Here is a 23,985-nt window from a genome sequence, read left to right as displayed (position 1 = left end):
TCCTGGGGATTGAAATGCAACATTGAAGGGTCTGAGCAATTAAATATTTAGATATAGTAGATTTTAGGGACTAAAATGGACAACCTAGTGTGAGTTTCTCGTCAATGTAGAATGAACTCTAGGAGGGTCGTTATGCACATTTTTACCTTGATAAGCAGAGAGACTTTTGAAATATCTCCCTCGGGATTCTAAAGTGTGATGTAGAATAAAATAGGAAAGTAGAGAGAAAGAGAGAGGAAGAGAAAGAAAGAGAAGTGTGGGATAAGAGAGGAGAGTAAGAGACGAGAAGATGCAATTCTTTTTATTCAAATATGAAATAATTTATCAATTGACAAGCTCAACTATTTATAGGGGTTTAGAAGCCTTAGGATAATTAATAAAAGCATTGATTCCTAGGAGTAATCTCTTAGGGAGTTAGTATGCCTTTTAGAAATCCAAAATATGACTTCTAGGATACCTAAATAGTAAATGAGCTCACTTAATACAAAAAGAGTCCCTTGATGGTGTTTAAGACTACATTGGATATGTTGCCAATATTTGGTAGTGGATCCTATCAGTTTCATTTTTGCAAATCGTACACGTTAGACATCAATCATTCCATACCACTTAAAGTGGTCTTCCATGCTATCTAACCAGTCAACAAACATATTTGGGTCAAACCTACCATCAAAGTTCGACACATCCACTTTGACTCTTCTAGCCATTTCCCTCATATTGTCAGCAAACCAAACTCGTTTGCCATTACTTGATTTTGTGAATTACTAGTAGGTTCTAGGAATTCATTATTAAGGTCAAAGGCTTGGTCATTAGGAATTGTTGGTGCATGATTACGAACAAGTGCCCTATAGGTAGACCTAGGATTTGTTTGAATTGGGGCTTAGGTAGTAGGTAAAATTATTTGATTTGAAGCTATGAATTGTGAAGAATGGACATGTTGCCTAACCGACTCATCAATCTCCTCATTCATGGGTCGTTTTTTAAGGTGTTGGAGAGTTCTTAGGACTTGGGTCATTTTGTCACATAACTGGTTCAACATCGTGTCATGATTTGCTAGCTTAGTCCTACGGGTGTCTAGCTCATTCTGTTGGTTTAGGGATTCATCAGGATTGGTTTGGTTTTCACCTCGTCGAGTCATGATCTAATGCTATCGACAAATTATCTTTTTGTAATGAGGTTGTTAATTGTTGCAATGCACAAGGTGGAAATGCAATGTTTCAATGATACTCATTTTTTTTTCTTACATTTTGTTTTGGTTTTTTCTAGACAACTTTCAAGGGTTCAAATTTTAGTGGTACTGTAGTTGTAGCTAAATGGGAGAGAGAGGGTGATAAATAGAAAAACAAAAGGAGAAAACGGGAGGAGAAGTGATGAAAATCATGATCTAATAAAATATATGATTTTTCTTTCTGATAGAAAAAATATTAGTAAAGTTCTCAAAATTTTACTCGCACTGAGAGCTATGTGGTCCACTAATTCCGTAGGGACAGTTACCCCAAAGTCTAACTCCATACGCAAGGGGTTGACGTTGGAGGTGTAAGGATCTGTAAGTGACGTCACTATTGGTTGAAGGTGCTAGTTGGGTTCCAATGAGGTACAGGGCACGTTTCTTGATGAGCTTTGAAACCAAATTGATGTAGAACAAAGTAGGAAAGTAGAGAGAAAGAGAGAGGAAGAGACAGAAAGAGAAGTGTGAGATAAGAGAGGAGATTAAGAGACTAGAAAAGATGTAATTCTTTTCATTCAAATATGAAGTAAGTTATCAATTGACAAGCTCCATTATTTATAGGGGTTATGAGCCTTAGTGTAATCAATGAAGGCAATGATTCCCGAGAGTAGTCTCCTAGGGAATTAGTATGTCTCTTGGAAATCCAAAATATGATTTCTAGGATATCTAAATAGTAAATGAGTGCACTTAATATAAAAGGAGTCTCTAGAAATACCAAAAAACTTCCTCAATTTTCAACACAAATATTAGAATTTCTAGGTGAACTAATTGATAACTTTTTGTTGATTTCTTTACCTAGAATAAACTTTTTTGAAATCCTTTGTATAGCTAGATGATTCTCCATTAAAATGATACCTAATAATTGATAATTATGATATTATTTGTCTTCATTGTTGTTTTTTTATATTGCACAGTGTTTCAGCCTATCTTCAAGATTCAAGGGCAATACCTAATATTAATAATTTCAATTTGCAGTTAAAGGCATTGGGTATAGATAATATATTGGGCTTTGATTGGCTAGCTTCTCCACCACCAGAGGCAATGGTGCGAGCTCTTGAAGTTCTATACTCTCTTGGAATTCTTGATGAAGATGCCAAACTCACGTCACCTATTGGTTATCAGGTGGCTGAGATTCCACTGGTATTGGCTTTAACTTCAATTGTTAATAACACAACTTTACAGATGCATTTTTTTTAGTTAATACTTTTTTCCTTAGTTATTTGTTGGATAAATGGGATTTTTAAGAAAGATTGTGTAACGTCATATCCATTTAGTGACAAACATGTCTTATGGTTTATTTGTAGTGGGCAATGGTTTGTAAGTGAAATAAAACTAGCACCACCAAGCTGGGACTTAGTGTGGTTTGTGATCAGTCTAGCAAGGAATTGAATCTTGGGTACCAATGTCGCACCGGCCCGTGTAGACCACTTTGGCATACTTAGGTATGAGTAGCAAAAAACGGAACTAGTTAAAGTGCCATTAGTGACAAACATGTCTTATGGTTTAGTTGTAGTGGGCAATTGATTGTAAATGAAATAAAACTAACACCACCAAGCTTTGTGGTCATGCTAGGAAGGAATTGAATCCTGGGTATCAACCTCACACCGGCACTGTGGAAACCAGTGTTGCATACTTGGGTATTAGTAGGAAAAAAAGGAACTAGTTAAAGTGCCATTAGACTTATATACAGAAATATGTTTTGATCATCCATAAGTGGTCGAACTGATATGGTTGGTATGCCCATCAACATGAATGGGTGCATGTTAGTTCTTGTTTTTGGTGCAAGTTTGTACTCAAGGTTCTCCTTTCAATTAATTTGTGAAAGCTTTGAGGAGTCAAAAGCTGTAGCCCTATGTCAACTAAATCGATTGGTAGTTAGATTATCAATTTGCTCTTTGAGCAATAATAGATAATAAAGGACCTTCAATCTCATTACATTGAGAGCATAAGTTTATGGAAGTTCTCCGCTGTAGGGAAATGAATGATTGCATGGCGTGGTGCAAGGTGGTTGGATGCAGAAGAGCATCATGATAATGAATTGGATCAGATCTGTCACCGTAACCAAAGCAAATCGTATTTGTCGGAGATGGTTACAATAGTTGGCAATGAGAAAATGACAAAAGCCATGATGCAGCCGAATCACATCCCACTTCCATTCTGTGACCGAATTAGACCATAAAGCATCTCATATCGATAACGTGGACCATGATACCTGTGAGCTATGTTTTCAGGTCAAAAGACTGACTCCCACTTGTACCTGACACCACTTTTGTGACAAAGGTGGTCCTGAACCAGGTTGGCTCTGTAACACCTTTTAACGAGGTAGACACTGGAATTGGACATTAGCAAGATGATAGTTTCTCCAATACTTTGAGGTCTTCTAGTTTTCTATCTGTATCTTTAAACCTTTGCCACAAATAATATTCCAAGTTACCAAACACCAGTCCCATTAATGCTATTTATGTGCTATTGAAGTTACAGTAAGAAGGTTTAGAATTGGACTTTTTTAGTTGACCAGTTAGGGAGGAGGAAGATAGACGTAATAGAGAGGTATAAATTAACCAGGTTAACCTGTCACTTAAAGAGAGGAGATTTTTTTCAACTTGTTAATGTTTTGTCAAAGTGATGATATGGTACTTATGGAAAAACAGCTGAAGCATAGTGGTGTTAGGTGGCAGATCTCTAACTTATGGAGTTGTTGTTTCTATTACACCTCGATTATCCCATGCTGATAGTGAGAGGATGTTTGTGACAGGATAGAGGGCTACATGGGTCTACTTACATTAGCTTAGGTCTAAGCATTTTGGGTTTTATGATTTTTTGGTTCATCAAGTCAGTGAGTTAGTTTCTTGTCATGCTAGATTGTGATAATTGTTATCAAATGGCATGATGAGGGAGCCTAAGTAGCAAAAGGCTACTTATGTATGAAGCTGGAAGCACTTTATGGCACAAAATCACCATGCGACTCGGTCCTACATATTGCCTAATAGAAATAATTTTGGACATTTTGGATACTGATGAGGATGTCAAGCCTCTCGAGTGGTGGAGATTGCTACACCCTTGACTAAGATGTTTATGAAGACAGAGACTAGATCGACCTACTACCAATAACTCAACCTTAAGCATTTTAGATCACATAATTCTAGATTGTGACAGTTTTGAGTAAGTTGGTTGACCTACATATTTCATAAAGCAGGATAGGAGAGTCAAAGTGATGAACCTATGATTACTAGCACATAGAACAGCAGTCATCCAGACAAAAATGCAAGATGAATTTTACATCGATATTTTTCAGCATAATCCCATTTACAAACCCTTTCAAAAATGACATCTATTGATGGACTGAGAGGATGAGAAAAGGAATCCCTTTGTCTTACCCCTCCTTTAGGTTTGAACCAATTTCTAGGTTCTTCTTTGAAAATATATTGCAGCATTAGTGGAGGAGATGCATATCTTGATTCAATTAATCCACTTTTGTTTGAATCCTCTTAATTTAGGATAGATCTCAACTGAATTTGTGAAATCCTTTGTAAGCAGAAGCCTGAACATCATCCTTCACCATGTAGTCATGATATTTTTCGGCAGTTCTTTTAATTTTTTTTTTCTATCATCTATTACAACATGAGGTTCTTTTTATTAGGAAAAGGTCCTAAGGCTTACAGGACAAAACAAGGACCGTATATCAAATCTTGGCTGCTAGACCTTTTTCTTCCTCCATCATTCTTTAATTGTCAAATATAGTACCATTAACTTATATCTTTTATTGTTCTTTGGAAAATGATTTATCATAGTGTTGAACTTTTTTTCCTTTGTTCTTTAAACACCTTGTTTTGTGCTGTTTTAGTATCTCATCGTTAAAATCCAACTTAGATGCTGAACTTGAGATACTGGCAAACAATGGTAAACAAATCTCTCGTCTTTTGACTCAGAAATGTGTAGCTTCTAAATTGCTGGATGACGATAATGATAGTTGTAGACAATGAAGTGCCCTAGCAACAAACGTCTTGATGCATTTATTGTTGTGGCACTTTTTACATTGTAGCATGCCATTTTACTCTTGTTGTAACTTAGAATAAGGATCGCCTTTTCGGGTGTCGAACTTGTTTCTGTGATCTAGTCGGACTGGTACATAATGGTCAATACTAATGTTTAGCACTAGTGTTTTGAAGGGGAATAAAAAGAGGGAGAAGAGAAAAGTGTGGTGGAGGAACAAGAGGAAGAAGAAAGAGGAAGAGGAAGGAAGAAGGGGAGGCAGCACAGGAACAAGAGGAGAAGGAAGGAGGGGAAGTAACGGAGGAGGAAGAAGACAGAGCTGTGGAGGAGGAGGAAGAAGAAGGAAGAAGACGGAGTGGTGGAGGAGGAGAAGGAAGAAGGGGAAGCAGTGGAGGAAGGAGCGATGAGGAGGAAGATTATGGAGCAGTGGAGGAAAAAGAGGAAGAGGAAGGAAGAAGACAGACCGATGGAGGAGGAGAAGGAAGATGAGGAGGAGAATAGGAGGCATGTGCCGGAGAGATAAACAACAACAGGTGGGCAACGTCTGATGGCAGCGGCATGGGGAGAAATGGGTCGCAAGCTCTAATCTAGGGGCAGTGTCGCATGTATCTTTAGGTCTTTTTATATATGATTTGGACTAGACCGCCCGAAATGGGAGTGGTCAGTGCACCGGTCCACGCCCGAAGCAGTACATACCACTCGTTTCATACCATTTCGGGTGGTATGGCGGTCTTTGACTTAGAAGGCACATCTCACATTTGAAGCAGCATATTGGAACTTTTTTTAGCACATGGCAAACTTGTACTAGTGGACTAAGGTTGAAAGAGGTATATCAGATTGTATATGTTGAAAACAATGGCTTCTTTATCTTCTGCTATGAACAAAATTTTCTTTTACGTGTTTATCCTGATCTGCAAGCTCTATTGGTCCATTATTTCATGCTTCTGTGGAATTTTATCTTCAAATTTTCCTTCAATATTTGTGCATTTTTATTTTATTCTAACATTATAGGTTTCAACGAAAAATTGCAGGACCCTATGATCTCTAAAATGATCTTGTCAGCATGTAACTTTGGTTGTTCTGAGGAGATAATCACTATAGCAGCAGTTCTATCTGTTCAGGTGATTTTCTGCAGCTTCAAGGTTAAATTATTGCCCTGTGAAAGGTGCTTGATGTTTATGGATGCCTGCAGTCTATTTGGGTTTCTATGTGGGGAGCACAGAAGGAATTTGATGAAGTGAAGTTACGTTTTGCTGCTGCAGAGGTACCCTAATCAACTTCTAGTATGTGGAGTTTCAGTAGCTAATAGTTTGGTCTTGATATTATTGTTACATCATTTTTGCTGTATTAACTATGAATATTACTTTTCTAGTGATCCTTACATGGTACCACTTGCAATGGAGTACTTCATGCAAATTGTTGTTGGGGACCTGTTGGGGGATTAATGATTCTTTTACCATTCATTATAAATAGTTTTAAACTTATTATCTATTGTGGAAGCAAGTGTTATGAACAAAAAAAACCATAATTGATTTCTTGTACATATTAAGAGGAATGGTTTGTCTAGGAATCAAGAGGATTAGTATAACTCATTTTTGGCTCTATTGAAAACCAAGCTACTCTAGAATCAACTAACTTATATTTGCACAAAAATAATCAGTTTTGTTATGTATAATATCAAGGCAAGGAATCTGTTACCTATTATGTAGGTATTGAGAATAATGCTGTGAAAAACAATAAAAAAGGGAGGAGGCAAGGATTCAGTAAAACAAACTTGATTAACATAAAAATCAATTTTAAATAATGGAAGCGTGAGTAGTGGATATTTAAACACCCTAGTATTAAGGCGAATGAAAGTTTTTTATGTTCCCCTTTTGGAATAGCTTTTATGTTGAACCATATGTTTCCGACTTCGTCAAAGGGGTAGGATAATCAAAGGAGAGAAGAGAGAAAAGATGAGTAATAACTAAATTTCTTGGACTCGCTCTATAAGTCCTTCGAACTCATTTTGGGAGGAAGATCGTGACCTCACACTATTTACATATATTGTGAGAAAACAAAATTGTTTCATTTATTAATATCTCAATTACAAACCCATTTTTCCTTTGTATAGACAGAAAAATCATAGACGAAAACTATAAAATTAAGATCATAGGTGAGAAGCTTACGTTGATGTAAATCATGATATTTTTTTCTTTGGATTTGATGAATTTTTAGATTTTCTTTATCAAATATTTTTTTTTGTTGATCAGATATTTGATTGTGAGAACGAACTTTAGTATTAAGGTTGCTCCTCTACAACATAGGAGACTAGTGTTCAAGTCATGAAACCACCTCTCTAAATATAGAGGTAAAAGTGTGTACATTGGTCCTCAGATCCTGTATTTGTAGGAACCTTATATGTTGTGTTTGTCTTTTTCTTCTATAATTGTATTTGATTGGTAGAATTTATTCTTTGTAGATTCTTCAATCATGATAATTTTCTTGTATGTACAATTTTTAGTTAAGCCTTATAATCTTAAATCCAAGTTTTAAAATACCAATCATATTAGTTGGTACAGATCAGTTGGTTAGTATTAGTCTGATTGTGAACTGGTTCATGAACCACTGAGTTTCATTTCGTTTAAGATTACCCCACATGGTCTTACTAGTTAAGAACCAGGAGTATCATCGTATCATCTTTTTAATTTTTTATAGCTATCGACAATTGTTAGTTTTTCTTCTTTCTTTTTCCCCACTCTCATCCTCTTTTTTCCGCTTTTTCTTTCTCTATTTCATGTAGCACTCTCTCTCTATCCGTGGCTCTGCCTCTTCACCTCCTTGTTGTCTCGCTGCCACGAGCTCCTCCTTGTTGTGTCATCATCTCCTCGCCATAAGCTCCATCGCGTCTTCATATGTCCCCTCCACCACCTCCATTGCTTCATCTCCCCTTCTTCCCTTGCACCGGTCTTCTTCCTCTTTCGTTTTCTTGGCGGTACTGACCTATACTGAGTGTTTTTATGTTGACACTTATGGAAACTATACCAATTCAATCATGTACCATGGATCTATCACATTTATTCGCTTGACAAAGTTGTGGGCATTGCAGGGATGTTGAAAGTTGCAACTATCCGTAACATTCTCTCACACTTAATCCGTTGACGCCCTCATTAACGTATGCTGGTACTGCAAAGGCCGTCCTCCAATTCCCAACTTGCTTCTTGCGAGCATTATACCACTTCACCAAGTACTGTGTTTGTTCTATTCCATTAGGTAGTTTACACTTGCGATCTGCCAAGATATCTTTAACTTATTAGTTGTAGGACATCTTTGTGGGTGGTAGACTAGTTGGATGTTTCTTGAAGGATCCTGTGGATTAGAATGATAAGCCTTCAAGTTGCTCATATGGAATAGATTGTGGACTATGAATCATGTTTCGCGCTGAACTCTATGTTTGTGCACTAGTCCTTTGTTCACTTGTTGCCATAAGAATTGGAAGATGCTGGTTGCATCTTGACCAACATCATATCATCAACTTTAATCTCTTAGGTCACCCTCCCTAGTCTACCCACTTTATCTTCTTTGCAGCCCTCTCCAACCTTCTCTAAGTAGGCCAGTGCTATCTTTGTCTTTCTATGCCATTCCTTCCTAAAATGATAGGTAAATGAAATTCTTGTTGTTCATGGGTGTTCTCTTTACATGTAGAGATCGGATGAACATCACAATTCTTAGTCCGCTATAATTTCATTTAGGTGCTTCAGGACTCGGATATTAGCCTTTTTACTTAGAGCTTAAGTTGGTTTATTTGATCACCATCTCTTCTCGTGTGGGCTCTATCCCCATAATTTGCTTTCTGTTTTTTTAGAGTTTCATGGAGCTTGCATGAAGTGTATTCCTCTTGACCGTTGACGTGGATGCCATGCTTTTCTTGAGCGGCTTCTCTAGGTTTGTCATGAGTCCTCACTCGTCCTTCCACAATGAATGACTAGAGCTGCTCTTGTTGAGAAACCTGGGGCAGCATCATATGCGTAGCGAAAGAACAAAAAACAAAAATCCTAGATTTCTCGCAGAAAATAATTTCTCGTTGTTGTTTGAAGATTGGTGCGTGAAAAAATGCAAAACCAAAAAACTACATGTATATGAAAGATATGTTACTTAAGGAGATTGCATATCCTTGAAAACCTACAGGTCTGTGGAAGAGGATGAAGGAGGTCAACTCTCCTCTTTAGCGGTGATCCATACGGCAAGCGCTGTGAAGACGCTCCTTAAATCATTATACAATTCTTCTTTCCACGCGTATCACACGATCAAGAAGGGGCCAACCCTTCTTGCTGTCCACACTCCCTAAACTGGGGCTGTTGGCTGAGAAGGAGAGGGAGAGAGAAGTATAAGAGGTGACAACCAAAAAGGGTCTAGCCCATGCCCCCTTTGGTTCCCTCCTACTTATAGAGTCTCCTGTTAACTTAACCCTAATGGATCCTGTCCTATTGGGTACTGAATCTCCATCCAACTACCCAAGCCTCTTAAATTAGTGGACCTCCATCCAATAATTTGTCATTGGCTCTTGTTGGATTCTATTTATAAGATCTAATAATTCAGGGGCTTACTGGATATCCAATAAGTTATGGGCTCCAACGGATATCTCGTATCCGAACCTCTACTCGTCGCAACACCTACCATATGTGTGTGACCCTCTAGGCCCAATATCGAGCTGGCCGTGAGTCATACCTGGTAGAACTCTTTTTGTCTCAGTAAATTATCATATCTATAATAATTCACTCGACTCATCGACTACGGACGCACTAAGCTACTGCGCTGTAGTCCCCAAACGATACAGGGGAATCCAATCCATTGGATCTGTCTGTCCTCAGTTACTGTGTATCTATAGTTCCTCATCCATCTAATATCCTAGAGACTGTATACTAGGCATGATGTTGTCAAGCTCATACGGTTTCTACTCAAGTATTGTTATAATCGAATTCTCCTGGAGAACTTTTTTTCTCTCAATCCAAATGACCATGACCAAGGATTTGTTTGAGCAAGAACACATAGGATATTCCTCTCATGACATTGAGAACAGATGATCTTCTATTGACATTTAATTGTCTCGAAAGGTTGACTGTCACTCTCGATAACCGACTGTGCTAGATCTAGAACTTTCAGGCGTATAAGTCTGGTATCAATGAGTGGAGTACTTATATAAGACATCCTTGGTGTCTCAAGTCTAAGGACCATATACATAATTGGGACGACAAAATCACTATCTGACAATGAGGTAACATCAACCATTCAACATTCCGTGAGCGGATCAATCAATGAACTCATTCTCCAATGAGCACTTGCACTGTATCCTTGTTGTCCCCACATGAGCAACTATGAAACTAGTCGCCTCCATTATATGGACGGGTATACAACAAACAAGTATGTTCAGTTATCTCGATGTCCCTCTCGAGTAACCTACGATCGGGATCATTTAGGGTCTGTGCTTATAGACGAATTAGTCTCATTATCGCGATCTCATCAAGATCCGATTCTCATTACACAGATCGATAGACATCACAATATATGCAATACACAAGATAAAATGAGAAAATACCAATAAATAATAAGAAGCAAAAAGAGTGATGTGCTATCGCTCATGTGATTGGCTTACAGGACACCTATAGCTAGCAGCTCCTATGCGGTCCGCTAGCCTCACCTCAGTGATGTGTCATACAGTTCTTTCATAAAGCTTGTATTTGATTTCTTGGCCATTGAGTGTGACGGATTCAACTCGAATTTCTTAAGCCATCCTGCACTTTAATATCAGCCTAGTTGCAAACTCCTTTCAGGACATGAGGATCACAACGACAGGCAAAATGTCGCCATTGCTCTGCTATAGGGACCATACAAGCATAGGGTAAGTGAAGAACTTTGTTGGGCACGAAAAAGGACGCTCATAAGTTTCAGTTGAGAGAGCAGACTGGGGCCTAATGAACATTTATCCAATTCACTTGAATTGTTTTAAACAAGTGGAGCCACTAAAAACCATTAGTCACTCCTAGACAATAAGGGATCCCCCATCTAGCTATGTGCCACTCAAGGGGTTCTAGGTGTTGAAATGGCTGGTGTTTCATACCACAGTCTAGGTCTTGGCTCATGACTATATCTTGGATGATATAAACTCTAAAGTGCAGAAAGGTGTATAATCTTCATAACATGCAGCATGAATTTAGAGATTCTACTCTGATCGTGCACCTGTTTGCTCACTTTTCTTGAGTTATACTGAACTAGGTAGATCCTACTGTGATCTTATTGATATTTTTAGGTCGGCTTAGTGATGCTTTGTATATCCTTCAAGGAATATTTACCTTAAAGGAAAATCTTTGCGCTTTGTATATCCCTCATGGAATATTTGCCTTAAAGGAAAATCTTTGCCTGTTGAACTTTTCCTGCTGTATCTATGTTTCTTTTTTTATTTGAAATAAACTCTTTATTTTGGTGTTGACTGTGAAATTAGACCATTAAATGTTTTGTCCTTAAGCTCCTTTAAGATTAAATTCTTCCATCACAGAAAATTGATTGATTCTTATAGAACTGTTTTGTCTTTTATCATAATATATCCTGTCCAAGATTAGTCTATTGATCAAATGCATGGAGATCATATTTCATATCTTAATGACCATGAAGGATTCCTTTTAACTCTGCAAAATCTTCTTCACAATACCCTGTTCAAGATAGTCTATTGGTTTTACTCAAGAAGATCATGTTATATATCTTAATGTCTATGAAGTATTACCTAACCCTCCAAAATGTTTACAATATCCTGTTGAAACTCTGTTGGTCATATGCAGGGAGATCATGTTACATATCTTAATGTCTATAAAGGGTTTCTTAACTCTGGAAAATCTTCACAATGGTGTTACAAAAATTATCTCAACTATCAAGCTATGGTGAGTCTCCTTGTTTTGCAGAATACTGGTGCTTGCTATACTCTTTAACACTATATTGTGGGTATACATGTCATTGTTTTGATTGCTATTATCTTTTTCATTTTTTCATGCAAATATTTGTGCAGAAGAAGGTTGTGGATGTCAGAGAACAACTCAGCCGGTTATTGAGGCGACTTGGTTTAGCCCTCAAGTCTTGTGAAAAAGACACACAGGCATTTATCCTATTGTTCACTTGTCCACTTTTCACTGTTTATATTCTTGTGTTAACTATTTGCTTTTGTATGGGACTGGCGTAGCATAAATTTCATTTCTTTCCTCTTTTCAAACATTTAGTTGTTCCTGCCAATATCCATGGCTTAAACTATAATTGACATGCCTGGTTCGTGTTGCATTTGTGTTTAACCACAACAATCTTGCTACTCCCTGTTGAAATAACAAAGAGAAACTAAGTCCCCAAAGATGTTGAAGCAGCAATTTTTTGGCTCACTAGGTTTTCTTCTCTGTATGGTGCTGGATAAAAGCATCAATTAGAGCATGATTTTCAAAATTTATCCATCTACAGCAATACATGGGAACATGCTTTGATATCATCATGACCGATGCCTGTAAAGTCCCATCCCATAGTTTCTATTGATCAGAAACATAGAATCTTGAGCTTTTTCCCTTAAAAGCCACACCACAGGCATAAAGCTTGACATTCTTTAATATGAGACCAGCTTGCTTTAATAAACTGCAAAACAGTCCATGTGCTGCAATAAATGGGCTTTACTATGCTACATCTGTACTCTGGCCTAGTTGGTACCGTCTAGCTATTTTTGAGATTTAGATGATAGACTCTGTGATATGTCATACTTGTTGAAGTTCTTCAACCTAGTTCATTTCTGGAAGATGGCTCCGGCACAAACAAAGATCCTTTCTCAGGGCCTGAAGCATGCAGAGATTTTAAGGATGTTTTTCTCAATGATTGAAATTGATAACCCTTCATTATGGGTTTATCCTCAGCATAGCTGAGTTCAAAGAGTCGATTAATCATGTTCAATTTTTCGAATCCGGATCTGAGGCAAGCTGATAAATTCTTTTGTGGCCTTGATTCAGTTTGGACTAACTGGCTATGACATATCCATGATCATCCAAAATTACTGCAAACCTATCTTGCATCATATGTGCCTTAGCTGAGGCATTCTGCACTTTTCTGCTTTTCGGGTGAAAGAGCAGAATAACTAGCATGGTACCATGGTTTAAAAGGAATGGGCTTTGGGGTTTGGAGTGTGAGTTTGTATCATACTAAACTTATTGATGTGTTGCCTGGATAAATGATGGTACCCCGAATTATGCATTTCAATATCAGATTAATTTGATCAATTGGATACAAGTTAAAATACATTGGACGGAAGTCTGCCATTTTTACTTGATCATGTTCTTAAGGTTTCGGTTTCACTCATGGTATTGAGGCATCTCTTAAAGAGGTTTTCTTTTTGGTGTAGATCACATTGGATTTTCAGAGTGCCCATTGTTCTTGAGTTTTGTACTATATTATACTTCTCGGCCTGTATAGTTAAACTGAAGTCTATGTGGTACTTCTGACATTATCATAAGCCTTATGAAGTTAATACATATGTAGAAGGCGTCAAGTTCACTACATGATTTTGCTTTATGGTTGGTTCATCAACCAACATCATCCTGACCGTGCGAGCTTTTCAAAACCCTATGGGGATGCTCCAGCTAGTAAATAAGAGTTTCTTGATTCCTAGCTAAGGTAATCAGGGGTACTTGGGGGCTGGGGCAGTCCTTGAGCAAAATCTACCTCAGCAGTTAAAATCTATGTCATGCATGGCAATTGCAGAATTGTGTCATTTCGTGCTGTCAAGCCGAAACGACCTTTAAGAAAGCAGTAAATTTGAACTGAAAGAATGTGAGATTAGGTTTTTTCACTTGATCAAACTTAAACCATCTGAAGCCTTGGTTGTTCCAGTTTTTTGGTAAGCAATATGCTCCATAGTTTTTTAGAATGCTCCAATTATATGCTTCATTGTAACTTAAGCTCCTCTTTTTAACTTCAAGGTTGTTCATCTTTTTATAATTCAAATGGATAGATTTAAATTTTAAATTAAGTTGTAAGGGTAATTAAGTTTTATTTGCATTTTGGTGATTAAATCGGCTTATGTTGTTTGCAGATTCTAAGGAAGGCCATAATTGCTGGATTTTTTGCAAATTCATGCCACTTGGAGGTCTGTTATCATATGACATTATTGTGTTATGGAATACCTATCCTTTAAGACATTTTTATACCATGATTCCAAAATTATATTCCAAGGGAGATGTTTTGATGGCTCACTTTAATTGGACAAAATTCACACAATATGTGGTTGTTGCCATACATTTAACATTATAAGCATCTTTATAAATATTGTGTGAAGTTTGCCTTAAGAAGAGCTATGTAGTAAAGTCTAAATTTAGGCTTAAGGATTCAAATCATTGTCATTATAACCTGTAAATAGCTACGACCAGCAATATATTTGGACAAAAAAACTAGGCCATAGAATGATGAATAATTAAAACCAATGTCAAAAGAACCAGTCGGACAATAAACCACAAATGGAGAGGTTCAGATTATTTTTGAAGGCCAAACACTATTAATTGACATAAGAGATGACCCATGGTAAATCACATTCATAATATTAGTTTTCTTACAGGACATTTGTGGGCTGGGTAAAGCCCAAACTAGAGGTAAAACGTCAACTATTGATTAAAAAAAATTATACTTAATAATTAATATATAAAAACAAAGGCAAGGGCACTGACATGTGCCTAGGCTCTTGGGTGAGACGACTAGTAACCCATTGGAAGGGGAAAGATAAGATGAAGATGAGAATAAAAAAGAGAAAGTATAAGTTGGTGATTATCCAGTAAATTCATAATTTACTTCTTTTTATGTATATGATAAATTTGTTGAAAATCCATTGAACTTTTCTTTAAAAATCTAGAAACATTTTTTCTGTATTTTCTTGAAATCAGTAATTTCTGCTGACTTAATGTACTTTCATGTGCCATTTAATACTAATGTACTTTCTTTTTTCAGTAAGAAATTAGTTCTTATATAACTCCCAACAGGATCTGAAGCAAAATAAATGTGTTGCATTGAGTCAAATAAAAGTCATGCTCAGTACCATTTGCCCCTATGGAACTTAAATTTTCAAAGTCACACTGAAAATTTTACTGTAAGGTATGCCATGCTAGATTAAAGTTTCTTGGTTTCTGTGAAAATTTTATGTTTGTGTCGTTTGTCAAACATCATGCTTTCCCTGTTGAGTTGTTGGACTATAAGTTCGTCATCTTTTTATCTCACGTATGGTTTTGTTTTGTTTAAAAGTGCCTTTAGTCCTTTGCCCCTCCTAAGTCTAGTTATGGAGCTATTTTGTGTCTCTCCAAATTATGAAAATGCCTAATCTACCCATTTGAGAAGTGATGTGGTGTCTCTAAAACACAAACAATTGTAAGTACCACTTTAGAGGATATACATGGAAAAATCTCGCAGACCCTTCTTCATGTAAGCTGCTAAAAGGTTTTTACAATAGCTTTTCGTGTCTTGTAGAGGGATTTTATGTATGCTTTCACCTTTGAGTAGGTAAGTCGAAATTACAATATTTTATGAGAGAGGTGTATGAGACTTTGCTTAAGATTAATTAATGTCTTTTCAGTGCATCTTTGTGCCACTTAGAATAAAATTCCTTGCTTCACACCTATTAAGGGTAGGCCACATTGAATCTTTCCTGGTAAGAAAAGTATCACTAGTTCATTCAATGGAAATTTGCTCGTTTTATAAAGATATTCCTCATTTCCTTGGTCTTCCTCTTTCTTTTTTAACATCAGTATTCATTATTAACTTTTGTTACCTCAGGACCACCAAAATAGTTGTTTTTCTATCGTAGAATATTTTTGTACAACATGATATTGGTATTTGAGGCCATAAGCATGACTAAATTACTTTTCTTTTCCCTGTAGGAATATAGTTACAATGGATTGTACAAGACAGTCAGGAGTTCTGAAGAAGTATACATTCATCCTTCTTCTGTACTCTTCAGGTTAGCGGAGCAAATTATTGTGGAATTGCTAATTTGTCCACATTTTTTTTCTCATGATAGTTAACTAAATGAGATGCTTACTTCTATTTAATCAATCAAATTGTTTTCAAGTATTGTTAATAATGAATATTCCAATTCCTATCCCCTCCTTTCAGAAAAAAAAAAGAAAAAAAGAAAAAAGAATGAATGAGTGAAAGAAAAAGAATAATCTGTTTCCATATTTTTGTATTATCACATTGTGGCATTTATGCTGAAATCTTCTTGGTCTGAGGAAAAATAAGTTGAGCAAAAAGATTGAAGTCATCTCTTTCAGCATGTTCTAGTGTCGTTAAACCATGTTATGACATAGTTTTGAAAGTTCCCTCGCATCAAGAGGTAAAACATGATGAATATAAAGGATATCAAGACATTAGCGTAAAACAATTGAGACATGCTACTTGAGCCATTTTCCACAAATTTGAAATTTCAATATGATATATTGTGTTCCATGTAACATCCTGTTGGCACACAATTCATGCCAACCGTCAGATAGTCCATACCCTTGTCACATTCAGCTACTTCCAGCGTGGTATTGTGCCAGCATAGAATATCAGCGTAGGGGCATGCACTCAAAAAACAAAAGCAAAAAGAAAAAAAAAAGAACAGAACAGAAAACCTTTGTTTAATACTCTCTGGATCGAAAAACATAGAACATTATGAAGATTAGCAAAGTCTGATGCCATGCTTGTTGTTACCAGTATATTATAAATATGTACACAATCATAGTTATAATGTGATTCGTCAGTTCTTGCACTAGTACAGGAGATAAATAAAACTTGTAGTTTTAGGATGGTACAAACAATTTTATGCTCAGTTTAGTCCACTCAGCTTTCGCGCCATCCTTTGCAAATCTAACAATGAATAAATCTTTTGTTCATTATTTATATTTTGTACTTTTTTTTTTTGCATGGGAAAAAGAAATGTGTTGGACTTTCACTAAACTTTCTTTGCTCCTGACATGTGTTTGCTGTCAACAGGGTTAACCCAAAGTGGGTGGTGTATCATTCCCTCGTGTCCACTAACAAGCATTATATGCGCAATGTAATTGCTATAGATCCATCCTGGCTTATCGAAGCTGCACCACATTTCTATCAGGTTCGGACACCTAATCTTGCCCCTTGCTGACAGTAATTACTGTAGAAACCTTTTTGTTCTCTGCAGTTGAGGATATCAAGTTGACACAGCGCTTAATTGTCCATTTATTTAGCAACTATCAGTTGGACGCTACTAGTAGTCTTTGTATTTATCCAGCGGATTGTTCATCCGTGTCTATTTGGTTTCAACTGTCATCTACCATTATTTTTCTGCGTTGTTGTTTTTCCTTTCTGTATTTATCTTTTCTTGCTAGCTACTATTTACGTTTCCTCCCAAACGGTGCCTCTTGTCTGGTTAACTGGGTCAGTAAATTGGTATATTTTGTGGGTTTTGCGTCGCTTCTATTTTCTGCGTTGAGCGGTATTTGCGCTTTTTTTTTCTATTCTTTTGTGGGTAAATTTTTTGCAAGTCTCGCTATTCCAACACTAGATTTGGGCGGCTTGTAACAGTAAGTGTGGTGAAAGCCTCACAAAGTGAAGCAGCTACTTTGGAAGTTTATCATAAGATCCGAGTTTGAATCCTGTTTTAGTTACTTACATTTTATCCACCAAAAAAAAACGAAAAATCTCTGCTCTACTCACCAAAAGCCTATCACCGGGCAACAAAGAGAGTGCAAGTCACCAAATCAACATGAAACCACATGCTATTTAGCTCAAAACATCAATTTTTGAGTCATGCATTCCGTGTTCTTTGTCGTAAGATGATCAACAACAACAACAACACTTCATCTTGATGACGAAGCATGCACATCATATATCTCGCACCTGACTTTAACACGAGACTACATTCCATTTGAAATAGACTGTTACATTCCAGAGAAAAAAGAAGACAACAGTCTGCAGCAAAATTTGAAGACTCCCAGTTGAATCAGCAGGTGCAGTATTGTCAGTCGACAAGCAACAATCAATCATGAAGTGAAAACTCATTAGCATTTGTTAGCTTTGTGGCTCGTTACAAAATTAGTGAAAACTCATTAGCTTTGTGGCTCGTTACAAAATTAGAATGGTGGCACCCTTTTTCCTCTTCCTCCTCCTGCAAGCAAAACTAGTTGTGGATGTACCTTCTTCACATCTCTTTGTTTCATGTGTTACCCATTTTCGTAAACAACAGGGCAAGATAACTAGTTTGCGTTAAAAAAAAAAAAAAGAAGTAAAAAACAAAGAACCACTCTTCAATTTTCTCCATTTGCTATTCTTCCCACTTCCCACTTCCCACTTCCCACTTCCCACCTCAGGAGGTCTCTAACAATTAATTCCTGCACAAGAAAAAAAAAAAAATTGCTAGAAGCTGCAAAAGAGACAAATCAGTAATTTTCCTGTCACCATACCATACCATACATACCATACATGGTTCTGATACATTCTCCATCATGGTTATATTTCTAGCCTGCTTGATAAATCCAATATCTAATTCCGACTTTATTATTCCAAGAAACGATGACCAGATAGATACCTACGATAGCATTATTGCACACGATACGCTTATGGGGTGCTACAAGTATCCTTCTTTGGTTAGCAATTTTTTATGCGATAGACAAAGAACTTTGTGTGTGGTATTTGGAAAAGGCTCCCTCTTATGGTGCCATTGTCATTACGATTAGGAAAAAAATTGCGATTTCTAGGATTTGATCTTGAGGTGACGAGTATTATTAGCCTACTTTAGTAGGATCGAGCTAGCTAAGATCCACGTGTTAGGCCATGATTGGTGTGAAATATTCACGGTATCATATCCCCCAAACATTTGCATTTCGAGATGCAAAACTTGCCATGTCAAATGCAATCTTTCGATCATCCTATTGTGGCCTACTTGTGAGAGCTTAGGTACATGTCACTTGCACTTGGCCAAAATTGGGTGTGGCTTAGTTACGAGAAAATATGCTTAGTAGGAAGACGAGGGTAGTGTAAGGGATTCTTCAATAAGAAATGACTATTGAGATATTGACAATGGATTCTTGTAAGTATTCTACGAGACTCTTTCATGTCATCCATCATATTCAACTAGAAAGTGTACCTGACATTGGATTGATTCTTCAATGCTCATAGTTGATCGATCTTGTAAGTATTCTACGAGATTCTTTCATGTCTTCCATCAATATCAACTAGAAAGTGTACCTAACATTGGATTGATTCTTCAATGCTCATAGTTGATCGATCTTATAAGTATTCTACGAGACTCTTTCATGTCATTCATCATATTCAACTACAAAGTGTACCAACCCATTACAAATCACACAAGCCCCGTTGCTCCTCTTGTACAACAACAAGTTGATGTTTCCTTGACATGCTCTGATACAATGTCCTTAGTATGTATGCCGGAAAAAAAAAAAGAAGACAACTTTGCACCATAGGAAATGCCCTATTTTGGTAGGGATCTAGCTGGACTAGAAACCATGTGTCAGGACACAAATAGTGTGTATTCACCATATCAAAAATCAAAAGGGCAAAAATAAAAGGATGACAATTCAAAGCAAGCATAAAAAATTCTCTTGTCCATCAAGGTCTCATTATCTATCATTTGTTAATACCTTCTCATGTTATGGATACTGCTGCAATAAATACCACCACATGTGACTATAGAATTAGAGAATCATTGTACCAAAGTACATGTTTCATCATTTAGGGTACTATATTAGTGTGTGCTTTGGGAATTATGATTACAACTACAGATATATAAGACAGACAAAAAAAAAGTTAAAAAGGACATGTTTTTAACTAAGAACCAAAATGTTTAAAGGCAAGAATTGAACACTAACCGTCAATGATTATAATTCTGATTATAATAAGTTGAGCCCAATTATCAAAAAAGCCTCCTTTCTTGATGACCAATGATTGATTATAATTCTTCTGATGGGAGGAACACAAACCACCTCACCCCAACAAACCATTAGATAAACAAACAAATAAATAAATAACAAGAAAAACACATACTTCAGTGAAATAATATCAAAAGGATGTCTACGAATAACGGGTCATGCTTAATATATGCTAAACTTTGCTTCTTTTTCGTATGACTTTAAGCAAAGAAAATTCTCTAGAAAATTGATGCAACATCTGTAGTGATGCGGCTAGATAATTAAGGCAAGCCTAGATCAGAGCAATTTAGGAATGATTAGATGAAAATTAAAGGGCGACAAAGAATAATCTTAGCCACCTCAACTAGAAGTTAGTTCTGTTGTAGAGCTAATGGAAGATTCAAAGTAAAGCAGATCATATGTTGTAAAAGTAAGAACTAACTAACTCCGTAGTTAAAATACATAAACTAGTGCAACCAAAGTATGGATGAAAAATATGAATAAGAAATTCTATGTAGTCATAGTTATCAGCATAGACGAAAAAAAAAAAAATCAACCAGAAACAAGGACGTAAATACTACAGGCATGAGTTCCACATATAAAGCTCGTAAGAACTTGAACATATGAAAGATCTCGAAAATTGACAACAGTTACAACCTTAAGTTATAATTCTATCGAAAGACGATTTGAATACTTGGCTAATGCTAATACGAAGGCCTGCCAGTTTATCAACAAAAATCTGAGGACACACATTGAACATGGTAACAAGATTCAAAAGCATCGGAAAGTTAAAAGATTGTAGGTTGTGTGCACAAATGAGAAATAGGTATTCTTAATGTTTTATCGAAGAGACAGAACCACGTTCAGATAGCAACAAGTTAGTAAAACTATACAATGCAATGCTGAGCATGAGAATAGCAATGCTACTTGCGAAACACATTAATAAAGAGCAATGATCTTCTCAATTCATGCATATGATTGTCAGATTAACTTAGAATCAGCTAACTAAAAGTTAAATGATGCAGAGCTATTGGATATGCTCCAAAGTACTAAAAGCACATAATTTGCCATATTAAGTAGACTAATGCCACAAAAAAGGATCGAAAAGTAATTGATGATTGACATGCATCTTCGAGCATCTAAGCATCCGATGTCACAGATTTCGCCAACCTTCCCTTTAGAAGTTCCATCTTTTCTTTGAGTTCCACCATCCTCCCAAACAGAATGACAACCGATGAATCATACTGTTCAAGCTTAAGCATCCATTCCTTTTCAAAACCATTAATCATCTCCATTGCAGTGCGTCGAATTTCCTCCTCTTTCTCAAAACGTTGCCTTTCCAACTCCTTGGCAGAAAGAACCAAACCACCAGAGCCAACGACAACATGATAAAGAGGCTCATCACCCCGTGGGTACTTTTTTCTGTACTCGGCAAAAGCTCCGCGTATTTCCCTCAATGCCTTCTTATAACCAATGACCAAGTTGGCCATGACATTGATCTCATGCTCGTAACGGCAAGCTTCCAGATGCCACTTCTGTTGCTCTTCTTCCCTTGTCTTCTCTAAGGACTGGATGACCCTGTCCTTTTGCTGGAGCATCTCATTCATGCACTGCAACTGCAGTTGCGCATTCATGCGTGCTTGCTCTTTTTCTGCATATACCATCCTAGCTTTTCCCACATCAAGTTCGACTTGCTCTAGGATGGCATCAAGTTCTGATGATGTACTCTCCCAAATTCCACCACTCCTGAACCTTTTTTGCTGATTGTTCTGTGAGAACCGCTGGGGGTCATCATCATTATCATCTTCATCATCGACCTCACTGATTTGTCGTTTGCCATTGTTGCCAACGAAGTAAGGTCTACCATGACTAGGGTCTAGATGAATGTTCTTATGTGCATCAGTACTCATTGTCAAGAATTCACCAGAAGAGAGAAGGGGATTCATAGGCTGACCGTAAGAGATATTGACATTGTCCATTACCTGGAGAAGGTCTGTGGATGTTAACCTATCGAATGAAGTCAACCCATCCAATGAAGCATATCTTGCTGAGAGGTCATCAATATACCCTTCTTCTCCCCTTCCTTCCCCGTCTTCTTTACATAAATTCTCAAACTCCATACTTCTCACACCGGCTGAATTGCATCGCCTCAAGCACTGCTCTGTACCTCCATTATCTTCCTCTCGCAGCCACTGCTCCTCTCCCTCCTTGAACTGTTCAAAGTCATTCGTCATATCCAGATCCCCACCCAAGCCCAAAGTTAACCCTGGTTCATGTTTTTCTCCAGCGACATCCACAACATCATCTGAACTTCTAATCCTTGCAGCATCGTCCTCTGTAACATCTTCAGCGTCATCTTCCTCCTCTGCGATCGCAGCATCCTCCAAGTTCTCAGCCTCAGGCACAGGTTCAGGGACTGGCTCAAGCTTACATTCAGCTTCCTGGAACAACCTCGGCTGTTGGTGTTTCATTAGACACTGCAAGTGCGAGGCATAATGGCAAACGGCAGACTTGGGCGCCTCCAGCAGCTCCTTCTCCACCAGCATCCACATCAACCCCGCCCAATCTACCTTGTGTGGCTGGCCTTCCTTCACCAATAGGTGCGCGGCCATGACTTCTGCGGGTAGTATGCAGGCATCATCCTGGAACGGGAAAAGCATGAAGCCTGACATAAAGCCCAAGACGGCGGCAGCTGACTCCTCCCTGGAGTACATCTCGGGGTTGGAATCAGCAGCGCCAGACTCCGAGAAGCCAGTCTTGTCCTTCTTGACCGGGAGCATAAGGGCGCGGGCAAGATCAGCGCGGCTGACGGTGATTCGGAGGTCCTGAACGAAGCTGCGGCGATTGGGGGGGTCGTAGTTGGCGATGAGGGGGATGAGGAGGTCAGTGCGGACGTCGCGGTCGAGCGGGAGGTGGGCGAAGTCCCAAAGGGCGAGGGCGCGGAAGAGGGGCTCGTGGACCGCGAGATCGACGTCGGCCCCGGCGTGATCGGAGGGGAAAGGGACAGGCCGGAAGCCGGCGGTCAGGAGGGCGAGCTTCTGCTTGGCAGCGGCGCGCTGCTTACTCGACAGGGCTTTCTTGCGCTTGGCCGGGGGTTTCCGAGGGAGAGGCGAGGGGCGGGGCGGCGCTGCCGGGAGATCGACCGCGGCGACGTCGGTAGGTGGGGCGGCGGCCGGAGACATAGTAAGTTGGGGCTCGTCTTCTTCCGTATCGGCGGCAGCCGGGTCTTCTGATACTTCCTCTCCCTTGTCAGACTTGGTCGCCGGTGATTGCGATTGGGGGTTTTCTTGCGGCGACGAGGGATGGGGGAGGAGGGTTTCCGGGGGATCGATGGGGGATTGGAGGCCGGACATGGGAGGAGGGGAGGCGGGGAAGGAATTAGGGCGGGGTTGGGTGGAATTCTTCTTGGTCTTCGTCTTCTTCTTCTTCTTCTTCTTCTTGGGCGGAGGCATGGAGAGGAGTGGGGAACGCCAAAGGGATCCAATAATTTATTGCGGGTTTGCTCGGTTCACTGAACTCGCGGCTCGTCTTCGTCTTTATTTTCCTTTTTATTTTTTATTTTTTATTTTTTTTATTTTTTGGAGTAGGAACCAAAGGGGGACGCTTTGAGCCTTAAGGCGTGTGAAGAAAGCGAGGACGGGTTGGAAATTGTTGTGCACTCAAAACGTGTCAATGAAACGGGGCGTCCGAATCGCGTTTCCTTTTCGGATGCTCGGATCACCGCTGTTCGAAAAGTAATTGTTGGGTGTTGGGTCATCTGAACCCGTCTCACTCCATAACTATTTTTCATTAGAAATTTACAATTTGTGTTTTTTATTTCGATAAAACGAGTGATTTTTTTGCTTAAAA

At 38.3% G+C, this 23,985-nt stretch overlaps 2 protein-coding genes across 6 annotated transcripts in view; one reads left to right on the top strand and one right to left on the bottom strand.

Annotated features, from left to right (window-relative positions):
* Window positions 1-17,689, top strand: part of LOC135627982 (probable pre-mRNA-splicing factor ATP-dependent RNA helicase DEAH9) — a 35,647-nt gene extending 17,958 nt beyond the window's left edge. For 4 of the 5 annotated variants that reach the window (XM_065134467.1, XM_065134466.1, XM_065134469.1 and 1 more), the window contains 8 exons: window positions 2,201-2,365; window positions 6,250-6,339; window positions 6,411-6,482; window positions 12,031-12,129; window positions 12,255-12,341; window positions 14,304-14,357; window positions 16,132-16,211; window positions 17,228-17,689. In XM_065134467.1, the coding sequence (XP_064990539.1) occupies window positions 2,201-2,365; window positions 6,250-6,339; window positions 6,411-6,482; window positions 12,031-12,129; window positions 12,255-12,341; window positions 14,304-14,357; window positions 16,132-16,211; window positions 17,228-17,375 (795 nt within the window). In that variant the 3' untranslated portion in view covers window positions 17,376-17,689. The remainder of the gene's footprint in view (window positions 1-2,200; window positions 2,366-6,249; window positions 6,340-6,410; window positions 6,483-12,030; window positions 12,130-12,254; window positions 12,342-14,303; window positions 14,358-16,131; window positions 16,212-17,227) is intronic. The other variant, XM_065134468.1, reaches the window with a different exon arrangement.
* Window positions 17,690-21,075: 3,386 nt separating this feature from the next.
* On the bottom strand, window positions 21,076-23,681 carry LOC135627981 (uncharacterized). Its single transcript, XM_065134465.1, has one exon. The coding sequence runs from the start codon at window positions 23,586-23,588 to the stop codon at window positions 21,276-21,278; it is 2,313 nt and encodes a 770-aa protein (XP_064990537.1). The 5' UTR covers window positions 23,589-23,681; the 3' UTR covers window positions 21,076-21,275.
* Between the last annotated feature and the right edge of the window lie 304 nt (window positions 23,682-23,985).

Source organism: Musa acuminata, chromosome BXJ2-11, assembly GCF_036884655.1.
Source record: "Musa acuminata AAA Group cultivar baxijiao chromosome BXJ2-11, Cavendish_Baxijiao_AAA, whole genome shotgun sequence".
Classification (NCBI taxonomy): domain Eukaryota; kingdom Viridiplantae; phylum Streptophyta; class Magnoliopsida; order Zingiberales; family Musaceae; genus Musa; species Musa acuminata.
This window is presented reverse-complemented; position numbering and strand designations above follow the sequence as displayed.